The following is a 21,512-nucleotide window of genomic DNA, read 5'->3' on the forward strand; positions in this document are numbered from 1 at the left end:
AAATGCCAGCTGGGCATGGTGGCTCATGCCTGTGATTGCAGCACTTTGGAAGGCTGAGGCAGGCAGGAGGATAGCTTGAGGTCAGGAGTTCATGACCAGTCTGGGCAACATAGGAAGACCCCAGCTCTAAAAAATAAATGCCCTCAGAAGGCTCTAATAAACACTGCAGTGCTGTATTAGACACAGAGACATCAGTAGGAACTCATGTTTACATTATTGTGTATACAGGTAGATACAGAAATAACTATAGATAAGTGTACATACATGGATTATATATATATATATATATATATATTTTTTTTTTTTTTTTTTTTTGAGACGGAGTCTCGCTCTGTCGCCCAGGCTGGAGTGCAGTGGCCGGATCTCAGCTCACTGCAAGCTCCGCCTCCCGGGTTCACGCCATTCTCCGGCCTCAGCCTCCCGAGTAGCTGGGACTACAGGCGCCCGCCACCTCGCCCGGCTAGTTTTTTTTTTTTGTATTTCTTAGTAGAGACGGGGTTTCACCGTGTTAGCCAGGATGGTCTCGATCTCCTGACCTCGTGATCCACCCGTCTTGGCCTCCCAAAGTGCTGGGATTACAGGCTTGAGCCACCGCACCCGGCCCATACATGGATTATTATACATACATATATTTCTTAGCTCTGCTCATCGAGAAGGCCTAGAAGCAGTGATACCTCAATAGCAATGAACACTCAGCACTCAGATCTTGGTTTCTAAATACCATTCTCCAATAAGAAGAACCAAAGCTCCACTCCTTAGAGAAATGGACAGTTCTAGGGCTGGCACAGGGGAAGTGAAAGATGAATCTGGAGCATCTTGTAATGCCAGAAAGGAAGGAAGTGCTAAAAGGAAGAAAAAAGGATGAGGGCACGTCAGAGGGGCACAAGGGTCAGCCAGAAAGAGCTCCTGATGGCCAAAGCTGGAACACTCGGAGCAACAAAATAAATAACAGTATCAGGTTGTGACCCAAAGTTTAGAATAAATGTTCAGGAGTCCATACTGATATATATAAGTGATTGACTAAATACATTAAATAAGGACAAATCTTACTTACAGGAGAACTCCAAATAATACATGTAGATACTCCCCCATCTGCAAGGTGGAACTGAGTTACCTGCTTGTTGTTGGGACTGGACTTAGTGACTTAGTTCCAAAGAATGGAAGGAGAAAAATTGTAACTTCACAGTAGAGAAATGTGGCAAACATTGCCTTAACCAAGTGATGGAGGCTGACCTCACCAGGACATCATTATACCCTCTGATTGTGTGTGATGAGCAGGGCGCCTCACCTCTGATGCTCTTCCTAAAAACCCAGAACCCTGTCTAAGGATTAGAAAACACCAGGCAAACCTAAGTTGAGGGATGTCTACAAAATACATGACCAGTATTCTTCAAAACTGTCCAAACCTTTTTTTAATTTTTATTTATTTATTTTTTTTGAGACAGAGTTTCACTCTGTCACCCAGGCTGGCAGGCTGGAGTTCAGTGGTGTGATCTTGGCTCACTGCAACCTCTGCTTCCTGGGTTCAAGCAACTCTCCTGCCTCAGCCTCCCAAGTAGCTGGGATTACAGGTGCCCAACACCACGCCCAGCTAATTTTTGTGTTTTTAGTAGAGACAGGTTTCACCATGTTGGCCAGGCTGGTCTCAAACTCCTGACTTCAGGTGATCCACCCGCCTCGGCCTCCCAAATTGCTGGTATTGCAGGTGTGAGCCACCGCGCCCGGCCTAAAACTGTTAAAATCTTGAAAAGTAAAGGAATATGGAGAAACTGTCACAGAGCCAAGGATACTAAGGAGACTTGAAAACTAAACACAATGCGGGATCCTGGGTTAGATCCTAGAACAGAAAAAGGACGTTCATGGAAAAAGTGCTATAATCGGATTCAAGTCTTTAATTTAGTTAATAGCTCTAATATACCAATACTAGTTTCTTAGTTTTGACAAATGTCCTGTGGTTACAATAAGATACCATGTTAGAGGAAACTGAGTGGGGGGCATATGGAAACTCTACGATCTTTGCAACTTATCTGTAAATCTAAAATTACTTAAAAAAAGTTTGATTTTTTAACAGTGTTCCCATAAATAGGGCTGGGCAGAAGGCCCAGTCTAATAATAGCTCAGGCGTAAGAGAGCCATATCCCTTAAAAAGATTGCATTTATTTATTTCGTCCTCACAAACAAGAAGATACATATAAACATCCCCATTTTACAGATGAGAAAATTGTGGTGCAAAGTGGGAATTATTTTTCCAAAGTCACACAGTGACAGGATTAAACCTGGGGCTCTTATTTCTACTCCAGTGTTCTTTGCACTGTCTCAGAGCTGCCCAGGCTAAAACTGCTGCTTCCACAAAAAAGGAGTGCAGGGAGAAGAGGTTCACGAAGAGAAGCTTTGAATGAATCACGAGCCAGACGGCTGCTACGAAAGCCATCAGAATGATTGACTTTTTGTCCGGGGATTTACGTGCGCGTGCATGTCTGGAAGGTAGCGGGAAGAAACTACTGCTTGAAGGTGAATGTATCCTTCCTCATTCCCTGGAACCGTTCAGGAAAATAGACTGCTTTAGAGAAGCACGAGAGGCAGAGACAGACCTGGAAAGACAGCCCATGTTGTCAGCTGAGTCAAGGACAAAGTAATAAAGAGGTCCGGTGCAATGGGAATAGTAGAGGAGTACTTGATCCGTTGCAGACAGCAGCACAGGTGGCTGGGTTTTAAATCGTTTTCAAGTTTTGCCTGATCTGAGTTGGTGGGGTGCTTGAGAAGTAATGTGCGCCCAGTAATTGTCGACAGAGCTACTGTGGATGGCTCTGGCATGGTTCAGATGAGGTGATGCCTCACGTACCCATGTTGGGTAGGAATCTCTGCTGCTGTTTGAGCAGGTGGTTCTGGGGTCATTCTTTAACAGGCACTTGGGTGGAGGAGAGAGGAGTCATTCTTTCACTGTGGAAACAGTCCAGGGTCTTAGGGCAGCAGTTCTTGAAATGTGACCCTAGACCAGAAGCATCAGCACTGCCGGGGACCTTGTTAGCAGTGCAACTTCTGGGTCTCACTCAGACCCACTGGACCAAAACTCTGGGAATAGGGCTCAGCAGTCTGTCTTAAGAAGCCCTCCTAAAGTTTGAGAACCACAGGTCTAGAGGAATGGTCACTGGGATGAGCAGAAACCCCCATCTAGGGCAGCACACGGCCTCCAGCCAGGAACAGGCGGGTGGGTCATACACACACACTCACAGCACACGGCCTCCAGCCAGGAACAGGCGGGTGGGTCACACACACACACTCACAGCACACGGCCTCCAGCCAGGAACAGGCGGGTGGATCACACACACACACTCACAGCACATGGCCTCTAGCAAGGAACAGGCGGGTGGGTCATGCATGGAGACTCTGCCACTGGAAGGGAAGCTGAGACTCACACCCAGAGGTTCTGCACCAGAAGTAAGACATTCAGACCTCACTTTGCCTGAGTCTTTAGATCCAGGAGTTATGGGACTTACCCACGGGGATTAAGAGCTGGGGAACCTCAGCCCAGTTGACACTTTATTTTATGTCATTTGATACTTCCTTGTCTGTCAAAGGATTTTTTTTGCTTTTGCCTTTTCCTATTCTGCCCTGCTCTTCCATGCCCTCAGAAAGTTTGTAGTTTCGCTGGGGAGGACGTGCCTGACAGCTCAGTGCAGTTCTGGGTCTAACATTCACGTATACACCCCGCAGGATGTAAACTGTATATATTTATTTATGGCCTTCTGTGTGACCACAGAAGTTCTATCATTTTTCCCACTTAAAGGTAGGGTATTATTGCAACTAACTTTTGTGAAGTTTGTATTGATACCTAGAAGGGTCTAAGTAGGTGGCTCCTTATACTGTTTTTTACCAAAGCATGTATGTGTAGAAATATTATGTAAATGTTTATTTTCTTGGGTACAATGCTTAGGATGGTCGTGTCTGTCTCTGGATTATGCGTCTGTCATCCTCATGTCTTCAACAGGAGGCTAACCTGTGTTACTAGAAACAGACCTCTGTGCACCTGTTTTCCGTACCCTTGTCCAGAGTTCACTCGCCGCAGCAAATAATAGAGTGTCTGTTCTGTGATGAAGCAGGAACTTGTTCTTCTGGTGCGACGGATGTAGCCGAATATTTCAGGATAAGAACTAAAAATCTCAGAACTACCAGGCAGGAGGTGGAGCTAGAGCAGCTGGCTTTCTTTGCTGGGACCTCTGGAGCCTCCTCTGGCCTTGAGCCACCTCTGAGCCTCATGTGCCCATGGAAACTTGCACTTGTAACTTCTGTGCAGAATTTTCTCACAATGGAGGGGTTCAGCTGCTCCACTCGGGCTGTCCTAAGGACATCCACTTGGAAGCCCTCAAAGCTGACCCTGTTGTCTTTGAAACATCATGGGTGAGAACTAGGACCAAACTCATCAGCCCCCTAAATCTATGCATTATGCCTACTCCCCCTTCTCCGCCTTTTATTAATTTAAAACTCCAGGTTTGTTCGAGCTGCGTAAATTATTTGTTGGTCAACAAAAGAGGACAAGGATATTTTCACTGCTGTTCTAGGTCCTCCCTACTGCCTGGTACATAGTAGGTGCTCCAGTGAATATTTGTGCATGAATAAGTGAATCCTTCAAATGTACTTTTTTACTCTAATGATCAGAAATTCTTCTTTGCTTCTCAGTAATCGTATTGCCTGTATCCCGTTAATCACACACAGTGTACAGTTAAAGCAATGCACAGCTCTCAATTTGCCAAATATTTCACAGTGTTTTAATTATCCTGATAAAGCTATAAAACCAAAACAAGCATAAAGGTGTTGCTTTTGGCTTGCTAGTATGGAGATGTAAAGACCATCATTGTATCCATCTAAGCCTTACAACCCCAAGAGCTGGGCCCTGGCCCTGTGCAGAGGAAAGGACATGTGAGGAGAAAGTCTGTCTGAACTTGGGCAGCAGAGTGCAGCAGACCTCACTCCCTGGGATGCCAGCTCAGTCATTTGCATTTGAGATTGGTTTTTTATTTTTATTATCACTCCCTTCCCCTTTGGAATTGAGAGACTCAGAGATGCCGTTATGCATGATATGATTTTGTTAAGAGGCACATAATTGCTTCTGAGTATTTTCATGAAGTGCTTCTCAGAGCAGCTTAATATCATGCACTCACAGCATAGCAACAGGGAGTGCAGCTGGGGAACAAAAGCTGGTCACTTCTGTGGCACACACGGTGTCATTGTGACTGTTGGAGCAGGAGATGCCGTGGGCAGGGCCTGACTCAGTGATGTCAGGGAAGGTCTGTGTCTGCAGTGTCCGTGCTTGACAGGGGGATGGGCAGGGGACAGCTGATGCGGGAACCGCACTGCAGCGCACTGCAGCACAACGCCACCTCCACAGGCAGCAGGCAGGCTCGCTCCAGGCTGGCCACAGCTCAGAGCGCGCTTTTGGTGCTTTTCTGCCCCTTTGTCTGCCATGGGATATTGATCTTGGCCACTCAGTTGCAGAGCGGTTCCAGAGTGCTCTGGAACAAGTCAAATGGATACTGAAAACTTGTTCACCAGATGCACGATTTGTAGACTCGCAGAAGAAATCACAGATCTGTGGCTGTGGAGGTTTAAAATTCAGTCAAGCCATTTTGATGAGGTGCATGAGGATCCCCGAGTAGGTTCTGAGACAAATGGTTGTCTGGCTTAGCAGCATTAGGAACAAGCAGGGGAGTTTATAATATTCCGCATAGGGCAACTGCCATGCTGCTTCGAACTGGACTCGTAACTGAAGAGTCAACTTCTTAGGCTTCAAATGGAAGAGACCTGTGATCTGCAAGACTTCAGGTTTCTAACGGAAAGGCATGGCATCTGGAGTAAGGACACCAGCGCCACCTCAGTAGTCATCTTGTGTTTTCTGCTGGTGGTCACAGGATGAGAACAGCTGTGTGCAGGTTACCCCACACAGCGTGTATTCAGTTACTTCCCTGCGGGGAGTTGCCACTGAGTGAGACGCTTAGCGGCGGGATCCTCCAAGTTTGCCTGTGTCTGTCCATCCATAGTTGTGCAATTGGAAGGAAGACGTTATTTTTCACACTAAAAGAGGAAGTGTCTTTCTTGCATTGTTGTTCCTGGAAGTAGTTTATTAGAAAATAATATGAGGAATCCTTTTTTTTTTTTTTTTTGAGACAGAGTCTCACTCTATCATCCAGGCTAAGGTGCAGTGGTGCCATCTCGGCTCACTGTAACCTTCACCTCCTGAGTTCGAGCGATTTTCCTGCATCAGCCTCCTGAGTAGCTGGGACTACAGGCATGTAACACCACACTTGGTTAACTTTTTTTGTATTTTTAGTAAAGACTGGGCTTTACCATGTTGGCCAGGCTGGTCTTGAACTCCTGACCTCAGGTGATCTGTCTCAGCCTCTGAAAGTGCTGGGATTACAGGCGTGAGCCACCGTGCCCAGCCAGAAAATAATATCAAGATTCTTGAAAAGCAGTCTTCCTCTTGCTTTTGTGTTTTAGTAAAGTAAAATCAGTTTGATCTGAAGTGAGGACTGAACTGCTGACTGGGTATTGACTGTCTTTTGAGTAGAGCTAAGCTTTCTGGAGAGTGAGAATATTGTCTTCTTCTGGTAAGACTGCCTCATGCCTGTGCATCTTCTCTTCCCATCACCCTTCTTTCTTCTTGGCATATCTGGTTATACTCTCAGCCCTGGGGCCAAACAGATGGGTTATATCCATGTGCCTCAGTTTTCTCATCTGGAAAATGAGGATAATAGCAATACTTACCTCATGTGATGGTTGTGAAGAGTAAATGAGTTAATATCTGCACAGTGACACAGTGGTGCCTGGCATGCAGGAAGCATTCTGTGAGTGCTAGCTCTGCCTGTTATTTTCTCTCAAATGTCGTACGCTTTGCTCACTAGTCTTGGAATTTTTAGTCAGGATGGTAAGGAGTGGTGATAAAATATTTCTTTTCCAGATTATCCCTTTGCATAATTCAGATGACTGTATTTTGAAAATAGTTATGTTCTCAACAGTTGGAGGAGAAATATGTGGTCACAGCTGTTCAGTCAGCTTCTACAGACATTGACTTCATTTGTCTAAAGATGATGGTGATGGCAAGCATGCTAACCTAGGATTTATCATGTTCTGAGCACTTACATAGATTAACAGCTCTCTGAGGTAGGTCCTCATTTAAGGGGTGAGGAAACTGAGGCATCAAAGGTTTTGTTCTAAGTTCAAAGCTACACAGCTATTATATGGCAGAGCCAGGGCTCTGCATAGCCGTTCACTGTCTGGCTCCTGCACACCTCCAGCTCTATCGTCTCCTGCTCTCCCTACCTCTGTGCTCCAGCCACACAGTCTTCTGCTCCCTGAATGCCCTGCCTCAGGGCCTTTGCATGTGCTATTACCAGGCCCCAGTTCTGGACATGTTTGGCTCCTTCTCATCATACTGATCAAACTCGAAGTGTCACCTTTCCTGACTTGTCTAAACTCTATCCCCACCCCATCCCTCCTTATCACATTATGCTGCCTTCTTCACTTACCAAGGTCTGCCTGTGCTCAAGCAGGGAGAGACCTCCCCGTTTGCTATTGAATAGCTAGCACGGTGTTCCTTAAAATTTGTGAAGTGTGGCCAGGCGCCGGGTCTCACGCCTGTAATCCCAGCAGTTTGGGAGGCTGAGGCGGGCAGATTACTTGAGGTCAGGAGTTCACGACCAGCCTGGCCAACATGGTGAAACCCCGTCTCTACTAAAAATACAAAAGAATGTAGCTGGGCATAGTGGCACGTGCCTGTAGTCCCAGCTACTCAGGTGGCTGAGCCAGGATAATTGCTTGAACCCAGGAGGTGGAGGTTGCAGGGAGCCGAGATCATGCCACTGCGCTCCAGCCTAAGCAACAGAGTGAGCTTCCATCTCAAAAAAAGTCTCCTCTCTCTCTCTATATATATTTAACATATATATTATGATAGATCATATATTTTATATATGTCATATTATGACATATATAATATGTATATTATATATATATGAAGCGAGTATGGGCAGATTGATTTTCACATCGATTTAACTCCTCTTATGTACACGGATAGGTGACCCAACTCTAACGTGTATGCTTGTGTGTGCACACACACGTGTGTGTAAATGCAGGAATGTGGAGAGATGTGTTCTAATCTTAGTAAAGTGGTACAGAATCACAACATGTTTTCTCTTTGAGTTTCAATCCTAGCTCCAACAGTAATTCCTGTTGTTTCTCTGATGTAGAAGTTGAGGTACCTATTTATGTTAGTCTCTGATGAGACACGTGTTAAAAGAAATGTGGGGCTGGGCGCAGAGGCTCACGCCTGTAATCCCAGCAGTTTGGGAGGCCAAGTCGGGCAGATCCCGAGGTCAGGAGTTCAAGACCAGTCTGGCCAACATAGTGAAACTCTGTCTCTACTAAAAATACTAAAATTAGCCAGGTGTGGTGGCAGGCGTCTGTAGTCCCAGCTACTTGGGAGGCTGAGGCTTGCAGTGAGCCGAGATTGCGCCACTGTACTCCAGCCTGGGTGACACCACGAGACTCTGTCTCAAAAAAGAAAAAAAAAAATGAAATGTGGCTGGGTATGGTGGTTCATGCCTGTACTCCCGGCACTTTGATTCCTTGAGCCCAGGAGTTTGAGACCGGCCTGGACAACGTGGTGAAACTCCATCTCTAAAAACAAACAAAAAAAAAACTAAAACAAAAATTAGCTGGGCATGGTGGTGCACACTGTGGTTCCATCTACTCGGGAGGCTGAGGTGGGAGGATGGCTTGAGCCTGGGAAGTGGAAGTTGCGGGTAAGCCTAGATCACACCACTGCACTCCAGTCTGGGCAACAACGTGAGACTGTCTCAAAACAAAAAAGGGTGTAACATTCTCAGGCACTGAATAATGCTATTCCTGAAATAAATTATAAAAGCTAGAGCCTGGGTCAGGAAATAAAATTTTAAAAAAATTTTTTTTTTGTAAAAACTCAGTGTTTTGGTAAAAGAGATGCTACCTTTTTTTTTTTTTTTATAATTTGGTCTAACATACCTTCCTTTCTTGCCATGATTGCTTTCTTCTACTGGTTTAATTTAAATTGTATTTATTTATTTTGCTCACTCTAGAGGGTTCTCTACCAGATCTCATGTCAGGGTTTCCGTTGGGGAATTTGACAAAGAAACTGGGGGGCAGGAACCTGAACCTCTTTTTGATCTCTGACAAAAAGATGTTTTTTGGTCCTTTATCTGAGAACTTTGGGCTGCTGAAGATGCCACCATCCTGTGTGAGGTGACAGACTCATGATCGTGCTAGGGAACTCTGGCCTGCAGAGACCTCTCTGTTTTGGTGAAGTTACGGACAGCATTTGGATGCTGGTCTCGCAAGGCGGGCAAGGCCACATGTTGACTGCTTTTCTTCCAGAACCCAACCTTACTCTTCCTCCTGCTCTGCCCTAGATAACCAGTTCAGGATGTCCATCCTGGAACGACTGGAGCAGATGGAGAGGAGGATGGCTGAGATGACGGGGTCCCAGCAGCACAAACAGGCGAGCGGAGGCGGCAGCAGTGGAGGCGGCAGCGGGAGCGGGAATGGAGGGAGCCAGGCACAGGTACGAGGCGGTGCTGATGCTCGGCTCCCGTTTCGCTTCATGTTTATGGATTGGCGAGGCAGTGGATGGATCACAAGCCTCTTCTCTGCTGCTGATGCTATCCCTGAATTCAGGCAGAAGGCCTGAGGGAGTACTTTACAGTACCTGTGCTTTTAAACATTACAATCTGTGCAGTATGGAAGCAGCCTTGGAATGTGGAGCTTCTCAGTTGTTTACCCACCTAATCCTTAAGTTATGTCTATTCATCTCAGAATTCACTACTGAATTATAGGGCAGTGGGAGTTAAGGACAACCAATTGGAAAATAGATGCCAGCTGGGCGTGGTGGCTCACACCTATAATCCCAGCACTTCAGGAGGCCAAGACGGGAGGATTGCTTGAGCCCAGGAGTTCAAGACCAGCCTGGGCAACATACTGAGACCCTGTCTCTCTAAAAAAAATTTAAAAGTTAGGCGTGGTGGTACATCCCTGTGATCCCAGCTATTCAGGAGGCTGAAGTGGGAGGATCACTTGAGCCTGGGAGTTTAGGCTGCAGTGAGCCATGATCACTCCACTGCACTCCAACCTGGTCAATAGAATAAGACCCTATCTCTCAAAAAAAAAAAAAAAAAAAAAAAAAAAAAAAAAAAAGCCAGATGGTGACTCAGATTCTGCTAGGGTTCAGAATTAACTTAGAATCTTCCTACTTTCTATTCTGTATTTTATCCCTGTCTTAAGTATAGGTATAAAACATAATTGAATTCAGTAATTCATATAAGCCTTTTATAAACTCAAGGTCAATATGAAAAGAGCCCAAAGAAAGTGTTTATGTAATGATTCAGTGTAGAATGATATTATGCATTACAGCATCTTTCACAAACTTTCTGTAAGTTCCATGAAGAATGTATGATATTGCCAAATACAGGTAAATTACCAAATATTGTTTCAGAGTCCCATTGGTCTTGAAGGCTTTATATACATTTCATTTAGGAAGTTCATTTTGGGGAAGTCTCCCAGGGAGAAATTATTTCTCGGGACCCTAAGATAAATTTAAAGGAGCTGATGGTATTTTTTATCTCCACTACTCAGTCTTTGCAAAAAAAATCTCAAATAATGACCCCTCTTTCTCTTCAAGACAAATGATAATTTCCTTTACACAGTTAAGTTTTTAGGTGAATATTTTTGGTTTTATGAACCTCATAAATATCAAGTATTAGTAATATTTCAAATAATAAGAGGTTAAAATAGCATCATATGTCACACCCAAAAAGCTAGCCTGTTTCCTCCTCACATTTTCATATTGCTCCCCCATCTTCAGAAATCAGCAGGAAAGAAATGACTTGGCACACAGTAAAATATTATTAAGGCTAAGATGGGCTTCTTTTTTTCCTTTTTGACATGGAGTCTTGCTCTGTCGCCCAGGCTGCAGTGCAGTGACACAATCATGGCTCCCTGCGACCTCCACCTCCCAGGTTCAAGTGACTCTCCTGCCTCAGCCTCCCTAGTAGCTGGGATTACAGGTGTGTGCCACCACGCCCAGCTAATTTTGTCTTTTTAGTAAGAGATGGGGTTTCACCATGTTGGCCAGGCTGGTCTCAAACTCCTGACCTCAGGTGATCCACCCACCTTGGCCTCCCAAAGTGCTAGGATTGCAGGCGTGAGCCACCACACCTGGCCTAAGATAGGCTTCTTTTTCACCTGATAGTACTAGGTTTTTTTGTTGTTGTTGTTGTTGTTTTTGTTGTTGTTGTTGTTTCGTTGTTGAGACAGAGTTTTGCTCTTGTTGCCCAGGCAGGAGTGCGATGGCGCAATCTCGGCTCGCTGTAACCTCTGCCTCCCAGGTTCAAGTGATTCTCCTGCCTCAGCCTCCCTAGTAGCTGGGATTACAGGCGTGTGCCACCACGCCCAGCTAATTTTGTATTTTTAGTAGAGACGGGGTTTCTCCATGTTGGTCAGGCTGATCTTGAACTCCCGACCTCAAGTGATCTGCCCACCTTGTCCTCCCAAAGTGCTGGGATTACAGGCATGAGCCACTGCGCCTGGCTGATAGTACTAAGTTTTATAAAAGATGTAATCATTAATTTACCTCATGGCTCACATAAGAGATCTCCTTAAAATGCTTTTTCTTTCACCAACAAAAGTGGCATAAAAGGAATGGTATGTGGCTGGGTGCGGTGGCTCAAGCCTGTAATCCCAGCACTTTGGGAGGCCGAGATGGGCGGATCACGAGGTCAGGAGATTGAGACCATCCTGGCTAACACGGTGAAACCCCGTCTCTACTGAAAAATACAAAAAACTAGCTGGGCAAGGTGGCGGGCGTCTGTAGTCCCAGCTACTTGGGAGACTGAGGCAGGAGAATGGCGTGAACCCGGGAGGCGGAGCTTGCAGTGAGCTGAGATCCGGCCACTGCACTCTAGCCTGGGCGACAGAGCAAGACTCTGTCTCAAAAAAAAAAAAAAAAAGGAATGGTATGTAATGTCATTTTAAAGCTCAGCCACCACGCAACTGGCCTAGAATCTCATCCCATATTAACCACTATTGAATATCTTTTGATCAGTTTCAGTTGCCTTCAGTAAATGTCTGTGTTTGCCATGCAGGATAGAGACATGGCTGTTTTTGTTTAATACAAAAAAAAAAAAAAAAAAATTCCCTTTTCGTTCACTCTGGCGATTTCCATGTGCTGATGAGCGTGTCTGGTGTGTGTGGAATGGCTGTGCCTTGGCCTTTTGAGTCAAGGTCAGTTTGTGGCATGTTGGGTTCGCCCAAGTCTGCTCCTGTAGGTGTTTTTACGGCTCTGATGGGGCCGACGTCACAATCCCATCATGTGCCTTTTTTATTTTGGGAGGCATTTTTTCCACATTTAAAAATAAAAATCCGCGAGGAGGCATAGGATTTCTGTAGTAAGTAAAGTTTATGGAGTGTATTGCCAGAAAAAAAAAAAGTACTTTTTAAATAACACCAGAGATACAAATTAGCCTGGAAGTGCCATTTATTTGGGGAAGTGTTAAACATAAAACTGCTATCACAGAGACTCAGATAAGCTGTTGAAGTTTACTAACTTTGATTTTATTTTTCTTCCGTTACAACTGAGTCATAGGAAGTAACCCATGTGGTTAAAATTAGTAAATTTCTCTTTCCTGTAGCCCTTATTGTTATTAATAATGCTTAAATTTCAAGATCTCTAAATGCTCTCCTCAGTATCCTTTTTACTTTATACAAAGGACTGGATTATTATTAGATACTTTTAGTCATTTCTTTAAGGAAAAAACAATCCACATCTAAGTGATCTAATTCTCCTTCAGAAGAAGCAAGAGGCTGGGCGCAGTGGCTCATGCCTGTAAACCTAGCACTTTGGGAGGCTGAGGCGAGCAGATAACTTGAGGTCAGGAGTTCGAGACCAGCCTGGCCAACATGGTGAGACCTGTCTCCACTAAAAATACAAAAATTACCTAGAAATCGCTTGAACCTAGGAGGTAGAGGTTGGAGTGAGCCAAGATCTTGCCACTGTACTCCAGCCTGGGTGACAGAGCGAGACTCTGTCTCAAAAAAAAAAAAAAAATTAAGAAGCAGCAGCAAGAGAGTGAAAGAGCCACTATACCTGTCAGTGGAAACATGAGGAAAGCTATTCTGCTCCACTGTCTCATAACAGTTTACTGCCTAGAGGAAGGCTAGAGCCGAGCCACTTTTTTTTTTTTTTAAGGCTGTGTACACTTTCCCCAAGATGAATCGGCATAAAGTTCCTAATCAGAGTGTCAGCCATAATAGATAGACTCGTGTCTTTCGAGTTGTGAACTTTACAAAGGTGCTACTGAGCTGAAGCTAAGCACATTCTAGTCTCAATTTCATGGATGGTTCTTGGGGGTTTGGGGTTTTTTTGGTGGTTGTTATTTTTTGAGACAAGGTCTCGCTGTGTCACCCAGGCTGGAATGCAGTGGCGCGATCACAGCTCACTGTAGCCTTGAACTCTCCAGGCTCAGGCAATCTTCCCACCTCAGCCTCCTGAGTAGCTGGGACTACAGGTGCACACCACCACACCCAGCTAATTTTTGTTTGTTTTGTTTTTTACTTTGAGACACAGTTTCGCTCTGCCGCCCGGGCTAGAGTGCAGTGGTGCAATCTTGGCTCACTGCAACCTCCGCCTCCTCAGTTTAAGCAATTCTCATGCCTTAGCCTCTAAGTAGCTGGGATTACAGGTGCCCACCACCACGCCTGGCTAATTTTTGTATTTTTAGTAGAGACGGGATTAGGGTTAGGGTTGGCCAGGCTGGTCTTGAACGCCTGATTGCAAGTGATCTGCCCACCTCAGCCTCCCGAAGTGCTGGGATTTCAGGCATGAGCCAGCATGCCCAGCTAATGTTTCTTTATTTTCAGTGTTTTACGCTTTCCGTTGTGAGTTTCTAATCGTAAAGCATTTGTTTCCCCTACATCAAAGCGCTGATGGGGTGGAAGGCCTTTAGTCCTGAGGTCGTAACCTGCGCTCTTCCGTGACAGTGTGCTTCTGGTACCGGGGCCTTGGGGAGCTGCTTTGAGAGCCGTGTGGTCGTGGTATGCGAGAAGATGATGAGCCGAGCCTGCTGGGCGAAGTCCAAGCACTTGATCCACTCAAAGACGTTCCGCGGAATGACCCTCCTCCACCTGGCCGCTGCCCAGGGCTATGCCACCCTAATCCAGACCCTCATCAAATGGCGGTAAGGCTGTGGTGCAGCTGGCTGGGGGTCAGCCTCACACGTCCTCGCTCACATTCTTCCTGAGCACTGCCACCCGCGGAAGAAATCTACCCGTTCGGTCCGCTTTATAGCCGGCGAGCAAAGGGCTTTGTCCTAGGACAGTTTCCAAGGGAGTTTTATGAACTTCTTCCCAAGAAATACCCAGTAAGATAATAATTAAATGTTGGATTTGTTATTTTCTTTGAACCCCTCACCAAATGGAGTGTCCACGCTGCCCTGGGACTCTCTGTTTCTTCACCATGGGATATTATATGCCCAGTTGGGTTTCATCTTGGTGGGGTTTTATAACACTCTGGTGTTTCCTTTTAACGGTGATGAATAGTGTGATAATTTCTGGTGCTCTCCCTTATAGTACAAAGCACGCGGATAGCATTGACCTGGAACTGGAAGTTGACCCTTTGAATGTGGATCACTTCTCCTGTACCCCTCTGGTAAGGAATGGGTTCACGTAGCCCCCTCGCCATCCTTCCAGCCTGGCATCGGATGTGCCTGGTTCCCACTGTTGTCTCTTGCTGACACATGGCATGTTTTGGAGATACTTTGGGATGGGAATCTTCAGTGGCCCCACCGAGATTGCCAGCAAGGACCAGTTTGTCAGTTGGCACCAATGGCAAAAGTCAGGTCTGGTCTTGACCTCTGATTGAGAACGCTTGCTGTGTCTCCCTGTCTTCTAGATGTGGGCGTGTGCCCTAGGGCACTTGGAAGCTGCCGTCGTGCTGTACAAGTGGGACCGTCGGGCCATCTCGATTCCTGACTCTCTAGGAAGGCTGCCTTTGGGAATTGCCAGGTCACGGGGTCATGTGAAATTAGCAGAGTGTCTGGAGCACCTGCAGAGAGATGAGCAGGCTCAGCTGGGACAGAACCCCAGAATCCACTGTCCTGCAAGTGAAGAGCCCAGCACAGAGAGCTGGATGGCCCAGTGGCACAGCGAAGCCATCAGCTCTCCAGAAATACCCAAGGGAGTCACTGTTATTGCAAGCACCAACCCAGGTAAGAATTCAGAATCATGACATTTCAGAGCTTGACAGAGATCCCGTTTGCTTTCATGCGGCTGCCCTCAGCAAAGTCCATAGGGATAGTCACAAACATTTCCGATTTTTTGTTAATGTTTCTGATTTTTCCTTAAGAATGCCTAGTGCTGCCCCCTCCCCCAGTACAGAAGAAAGTAGCAAAAGTTCTATGTTCATGCAAGAAATACATAATTTTGGAGGAGGAGGATCTGAATCTAATGTATGCTCCTGGGGATATTAAAACGTTAGGGACGGGTCTTGAGTTCCGGCTTTGCGCTTGGTGTCTCTCAGGCATAGAGAAAGTGTTGATTCTTTAGGATTCCTAGTTGTATCTCCTGTCCTGACTATCCTTTCTACTGTACTTTTCAGAGCTGAGAAGACCTCGTTCTGAACCCTCTAATTACTACAGCAGTGAGAGCCACAAAGATTATCCGGCTCCCAAAAAGCATAAATTGAACCCTGAGTACTTCCAGACAAGGCAGGAGAAGCTGCTTCCCACTGCACTGAGTCTGGAAGAGCCAAATATCAGGAAGCAAAGCCCTAGTTCTAAGCAGTCTGTCCCCGAGACACTCAGCCCCAGTGAAGGAGTGAGGGACTTCAGCCGGGAACTCTCCCCTCCCACTCCAGAGACTGCAGCATTTCAAGCCTCTGGATCTCAGCCTGTAGGAAAGTGGAATTCCAAAGATCTTTACATTGGTGTGTCTACAGTACAGGTGACTGGAAATCCGAAGGGGACCAGTGTAGGAAAGGAGGCAGCACCTTCACAGGTGCGTCCACGGGAACCAATGAGTGTCCTGATGATGGCTAACAGAGAGGTGGTGAATACAGAGCTGGGGTCCTACCGTGATAGTGCAGAAAATGAAGAATGCGCCCAGCCCATGGATGACATACAGGTAAAAAGCAGGGACGGGGTAAGCCCGCAGAGGCCGGTGCGGTACAGTCGCTGTGATCTTTACGGTCAGTTTCCGAAGGTTGTATCGTTTTCTCCCCCGCGAAGGCTTCGAAGTCTGGTCTTATGCGGAACATCGTTGGAGTATCTTCTTTCCTTGGGGCCACATTTTCATTTGGTGAATCGGGCACCGGGAATAGGGCCTGAATACCAGTTACCCTGGTCTCAGCAAAGCCTTCCCTCTTTGTACCAGCTCCTCAGAACTCACTCAGGACCCTACAGTACCTCATCTGCTTCCTCCTTGCATTTAGGTTGATTGATTTCACTGTTTTAAGTACTAGTTAGAATATAGTCAAGGCCCTAAAAATAGCTAGGACAGGAAGCCCGGGGATAGATTTTGAATTATCTGAGTGACCTTGACCGGCATAGCTATCATCTAGCCATTGTGAAGGGCATATATGGCGTGAGGCTCTCAGGAGGGCAGTGAAATATTCCTGAAGCTGATAACTGACTGCCCTTATAATAAATCTAGCAATTCCAGAATCCTTTTAGGACCTTAAACGTGTTACGGACTAAGAGAATATGTACTGAAATAAACTTGACATTAGCCTAATAAGCAAATTCCATCTATTAAAATATATAGGGGAGGACCATAAGGGCAGCCTAAAAACAAGTTTGACTTCCTCTCTTTCCAGCTCCCATTGATGCAACCTGAAACAAATGTAAAAGGGAAAAAAAGACTCAAAATTCAACAGGGCACCACCCGTGCCTGTAGAAGTGATACAAGGAGAGGGAGGTGTGTGGAGGAGATCACATGTCCTGGTCAGCACGTCTTGGGAGAGGCCTGATTTCTGAGCCATTCCTGCTCATTGTATCCCAGGGGCCCCCTGTTGCCAGCCCTCTGCTGTTTGCAGAGGATGAGAAAGAAGCTTGCATGCTCACCAATGTGTTCCTATTTCTGGGGAGTTGTCGGGGGCACCACTTCTGACCTACCGTATTAGTCCGTTCTCACACGGCTGCTAAGGACATACTCCAGACTGGGGAATTTATAAAGAAAAAGAGGTTTAATGGACTCACAGTTCCACGTGGCTGGGGAGGCCTCACAATCATGGCAGAAGGCGAAAGTCACATCTTATATGGTGGCGGGCAAGAGAGAATGAGAGCCGAGCGAAAGCGGAAACCCCTTAGAAAACCATCAGCTCTCGAGAGACTTCTTCACTACCATGAGAACAGTATGGGGGAAACCGTCCCCATGATTTGGTTATCTCCCCCTGGGTCCCTCCCACAACACAGGGGAATTATGGGAGCTACAGTTCAAGATGAGATTTGGGTGGAGACACAGCCAAACCGTATCATCTACCAACCGCTGCAGTCGTGGGGAGGACTGCCCAGAAAAATCAAATAATGTTTTAGACAAGAGGGTGGTACATTTCTTCTATAAAGAGCCAAGTAGTGAGTATTTTTAGGCTCTGTAGGCCGTACAGACTTTGTCCTAGCTACTTAATGGGCCCTAACAGCACCAAAGCAGCCTTAGCATTAAACGGAGGAGGGTGACTGTCTCCTAGTAAAACTTTATTTACACAAACAGGCAGCTGGCTGGATTCAGCCTGCCATCGTTTGCCAAATCCTGTTTTACACAATTTCTGATGGAACCCACACCAGACACCAAAACTGAGCAATCTAGAACTATATTATAAATATAAATGCCTAGGACCTTCCCACAGTGGTGGACGTGCCCTCTATCCATGCCGCCCACCATGGGAGACATTCGGTGCCACATGCGGAATCAGGCACTCGATCAGCATAGCTGTCATGTAGCCATTGTAAAGGGCGTATGTATGAAATATAGCCAGTGCAACTCAGGAACTGGGTTTCTAATTTTATTTAAGTTTAAATAGCCATTGGATAGTGCAGCTTTTTAGAAAGTGGCCTTCACTGAAACAGAGTTCATGCAGGAAATAGAAAATAACCTTTAAAAAATCCACTTCCTATTTTCACAGATCTGTAAGAGAATAACATCTTGCCAAATTAAGAGCGTGTGTCTATGGAAAAAGCAGCAGTCTAAAGAAAGTTTTTTAGCCACGTGAGAAGATAACACTTAAAAACAATGAAATAATTTTTGAAAATGGCAAAACCGTTCATAGAGGAGTGAACAATCAAACCAGGAAAACTGAGCAATTGTTGATAGTGTGGCTGTATGTGAGAGGCAGTTGTGAGGAAGAGACTCTTTAAATAGAAGAGGAATAATGTTTAAACAATCTCCTAGAACTAAAATTTTAAATTATTTTAACCAAACCAGGGAGGGTAGGGAAATGAAGAGAGTAAAAGTGTATGAAAGCTCTCTGGTTCAGAGACAGTAATAGATTTTGTTCCACTCGTGATATAGATAGATGTGCACTGGATAGGCTGAAATATGCTAGTTAGAAATGTCAAGTTAGTAGGTAGCATAAAAACGGGCTACAGAAGGACAGGCGCGGTGGCTCATGCCTGTATTCTTAGCATTTTGGGAGGCCAAGGCGGGAGGATCACCTGAGTTCAGGAGTTCGAGACCAGCCTGGCCAACATGGTGAAACTCCGTCTCTACTAAAAATACAAAAATTAGCCAGGCATCGTGGTGGGTGCATGTAATCCCAGCTACTCGGGAGGCTGAGGCACAAGAATTGCTTGAACCTGGGGAGGTGGAGGTTGCAGTGAGCCGAGAACACGCTACTGCCTGCTTGGGTGACACAGCAAGACTCCATTTCAAAAAGAAAACAAACAAACAGAAAAAAAACAGGCTACAGAATTTCTAAGTCATTGAAGGGGAAAAAAGAAAAATTTGGCCCTTTTGGAAAAAGTTGAGGGATGGTAACAAAGGAAAACGTAACTATAGAAATCAGGAAACAGAGGAACCTTTTCACACATGATTCAGTCACACGCTAGAAAGTGATAATTCTATTAAAGGCCAGATTCTTGGATTTGGTTTTTTGTTTTTGTTTTGTTTTGTTTTGTTTTTTGAGATGAAGTCTCGTTCTGTCGCCCAAGTTCGGGTGCAGGGGCACCATCTCTGCTCACTGCAACCTTCGCCTCCCAGGTTCACGCCATTCTCCTGCCTCAGCCTCCCGAGTAGCTGGGACTACAGGCCCGGCTAATTTTTTGTATTTTTAGTAGAGACGGGGTTTCGCCATGTTAGCCAGGATGGTCTCGATCTCCTGACCTCATGATCTGCCCACCTCAGCCTCCCGAAGTGCTGGGATTACAGGCGTGAGCCACCGCGCCTGGCCTCGGTTTTTTTTTTTTTTATAAAAGCAAGATATATGCTACTTGTAAGAAATACAACCAAAATGAAATGAAAGAGAAACAATGAAAATGAAATGATAGAGCTATAATAGATAAATGAGTATAAAAAGAAAAAAGATAAAAAGTACAATTCAAGGCAAATTTTATATATATATAGTTTATCAAGAAGATATGACAGTTACAAACTATTGTATACCTAGCACCATAACCTTGAAACATTACAGCAAATACTAGTAAATACAAAGAAATGTGGACCCACAGTCATAGTGTGCTACTAACACCTAGCTCAGAATTTTTTCAGATCAAGTAGATATGAAAAGCATATGAACAAGTTGAACAACAAAATCAGAAGGCTTGATTTAATATATATTTAATATATGATAGATTTAATATACTATATATATAACTATATGCATATATGTAGTTAATACACATAGCAATTACATATATAATTGTTCTTTTCAGATGTCCAAGACACATTTATGAAAACTGCTCATATACTAGGACATGAAGAAAATATGAATAAAAATCCAAAGCTACCCTTTTAAAACTGTCTTCTCTGAGCACAACCCGTGAAATTTAGAAATGAGTGACGTGACTTTTCAGGTCCAGCTGCTGAGAATGTTATTAAGATGTTTTTACGTTGTTACGTGTTTGTGAAATGGAGGATTTAGGAAAGTGATTGTAGAGTGATAACCTTTTAGGCTTCAGAAATTCCACCTTGCGTTTTAAATATATTAAATATATATTGAATACTTTCATGGAAAAAGAATAAAGGCAAAATTTACGTCCTACCGTTTGAGTCACAAATCAGGAGGGCCAATAGAGAAAGTGAAAGAAGGCTACAATTTTTTTTTTTTTTTTTGAGACAGAGTCTTGCTATGTCACCCAGGCTGGAGTGCAGTGGTGCCATCTTGGCTCACTGCAATGTCCATCTCCTGGGTTCAAGCAATTCTCCTGCCTCAGCCTCTCTAGTATCTGGGATTACAGATACTGTAAGAAAGCACTAGGCCTGGCACCACCATGTCTGGCTAATTTTGGGGGTTATTTTGGGTAGAGACAGGGTTTTGCCATGTTGCCCAGCCTGGGCTTGAACTCCTGAGCTCAGGCAGTCCACCCTCCTCAGCCTCCCAAAGTGCTGAGATTACAGGCGTGAGCCACCACGCCTGGCCCAATATATTTTTCTTAAATTTTTTATTTTTATTCTTATTACAAAAACTAAGTCTTGTTCTTTGATGAAAATTTATAAAATTAGGGGCCGGGCGCGGTGGCTCAAGCCTGTAATCCCAGCACTTTGGGAGGCCGAGATGGGCAGATCACGAGGTTAGGAGGTCGAGACCATCCTGGCTAACACGGTGAAACCCCGTCTCTACTAAAAAAATACAAAAACCTAGCTGGGCGAGGTGGCGGGCACCTGTAGTCCCAGCTAGTTGGGAGGCTGAGGCAGGAGAATGGCGTGAACCCGGGAGGCGGAGCTTGCAGTGAGCTGAGATTCGGCCACTGCACTCCAGCCTGGGCCACAGAGCGAGACTCCGTCTCAAAAAAAAAAAAAAAACAAAAACAAAAAAAAAAGAAAATTTATAAAATTATCGACAATAAGCATTTTTAACAGCTTTATTGAGGTATAATTTACATATGATAAAATTTACCCATTTTAAGTGCACAGGGGATGGCTTCTAGTAAATATATACAGCTGTGCAACCATCGCCACAGTCCCTTTCTAGAAGACTTCCATCTCACTCCAGAGTGCCCTGTGCCCATCTGCAGTCCATCTCTGCCCAGCCTTAGGCAACCACTGATCTGATTCTATCCCCAGAGGTTTGCTTTTTCTAGACGTTTCATATAAGTGGAGTCATACACCATGCGGTCTACTGTGGCTTTTTCTACTTAGCAGGATGTTTTTGAGGCTCCTTCATGTTGCAGGAGAAGCATTTTGTCACCTTGTATAGTTCCATTGAGGACATTTTCAGTTCACCTAAGAACCCAAAGTGCTGTGTTTCAGTCACCACTTCTAAGAGGTATGCAAGGACATTTTTAAGA

At 45.1% G+C, this 21,512-nt stretch overlaps 1 protein-coding gene across 20 annotated transcripts in view; it reads left to right on the plus strand.

Moving 5' to 3' along the window:
- The window catches only part of CAMTA1 (calmodulin binding transcription activator 1), a 969,422-nt gene that overhangs the window by 921,881 nt on the left and 26,029 nt on the right, over positions 1-21,512 (plus strand). For 10 of the 20 annotated variants that reach the window (XM_025367744.1, XM_025367751.1, XM_025367734.1 and 7 more), the window contains 5 exons: positions 9,438-9,589; positions 14,059-14,255; positions 14,647-14,725; positions 14,969-15,284; positions 15,674-16,197. In XM_025367744.1, coding sequence (XP_025223529.1) covers positions 9,438-9,589; positions 14,059-14,255; positions 14,647-14,725; positions 14,969-15,284; positions 15,674-16,197 — 1,268 coding nt within the window. The remainder of the gene's footprint in view (positions 1-9,437; positions 9,590-14,058; positions 14,256-14,646; positions 14,726-14,968; positions 15,285-15,673; positions 16,198-21,512) is intronic. The other 10 variants (XM_025367761.1, XM_025367771.1, XM_025367778.1 and 7 more) reach the window with 1 other exon arrangement.

This window comes from Theropithecus gelada, chromosome 1, assembly GCF_003255815.1.
Source record: "Theropithecus gelada isolate Dixy chromosome 1, Tgel_1.0, whole genome shotgun sequence".
NCBI lineage: Eukaryota > Metazoa > Chordata > Mammalia > Primates > Cercopithecidae > Theropithecus > Theropithecus gelada.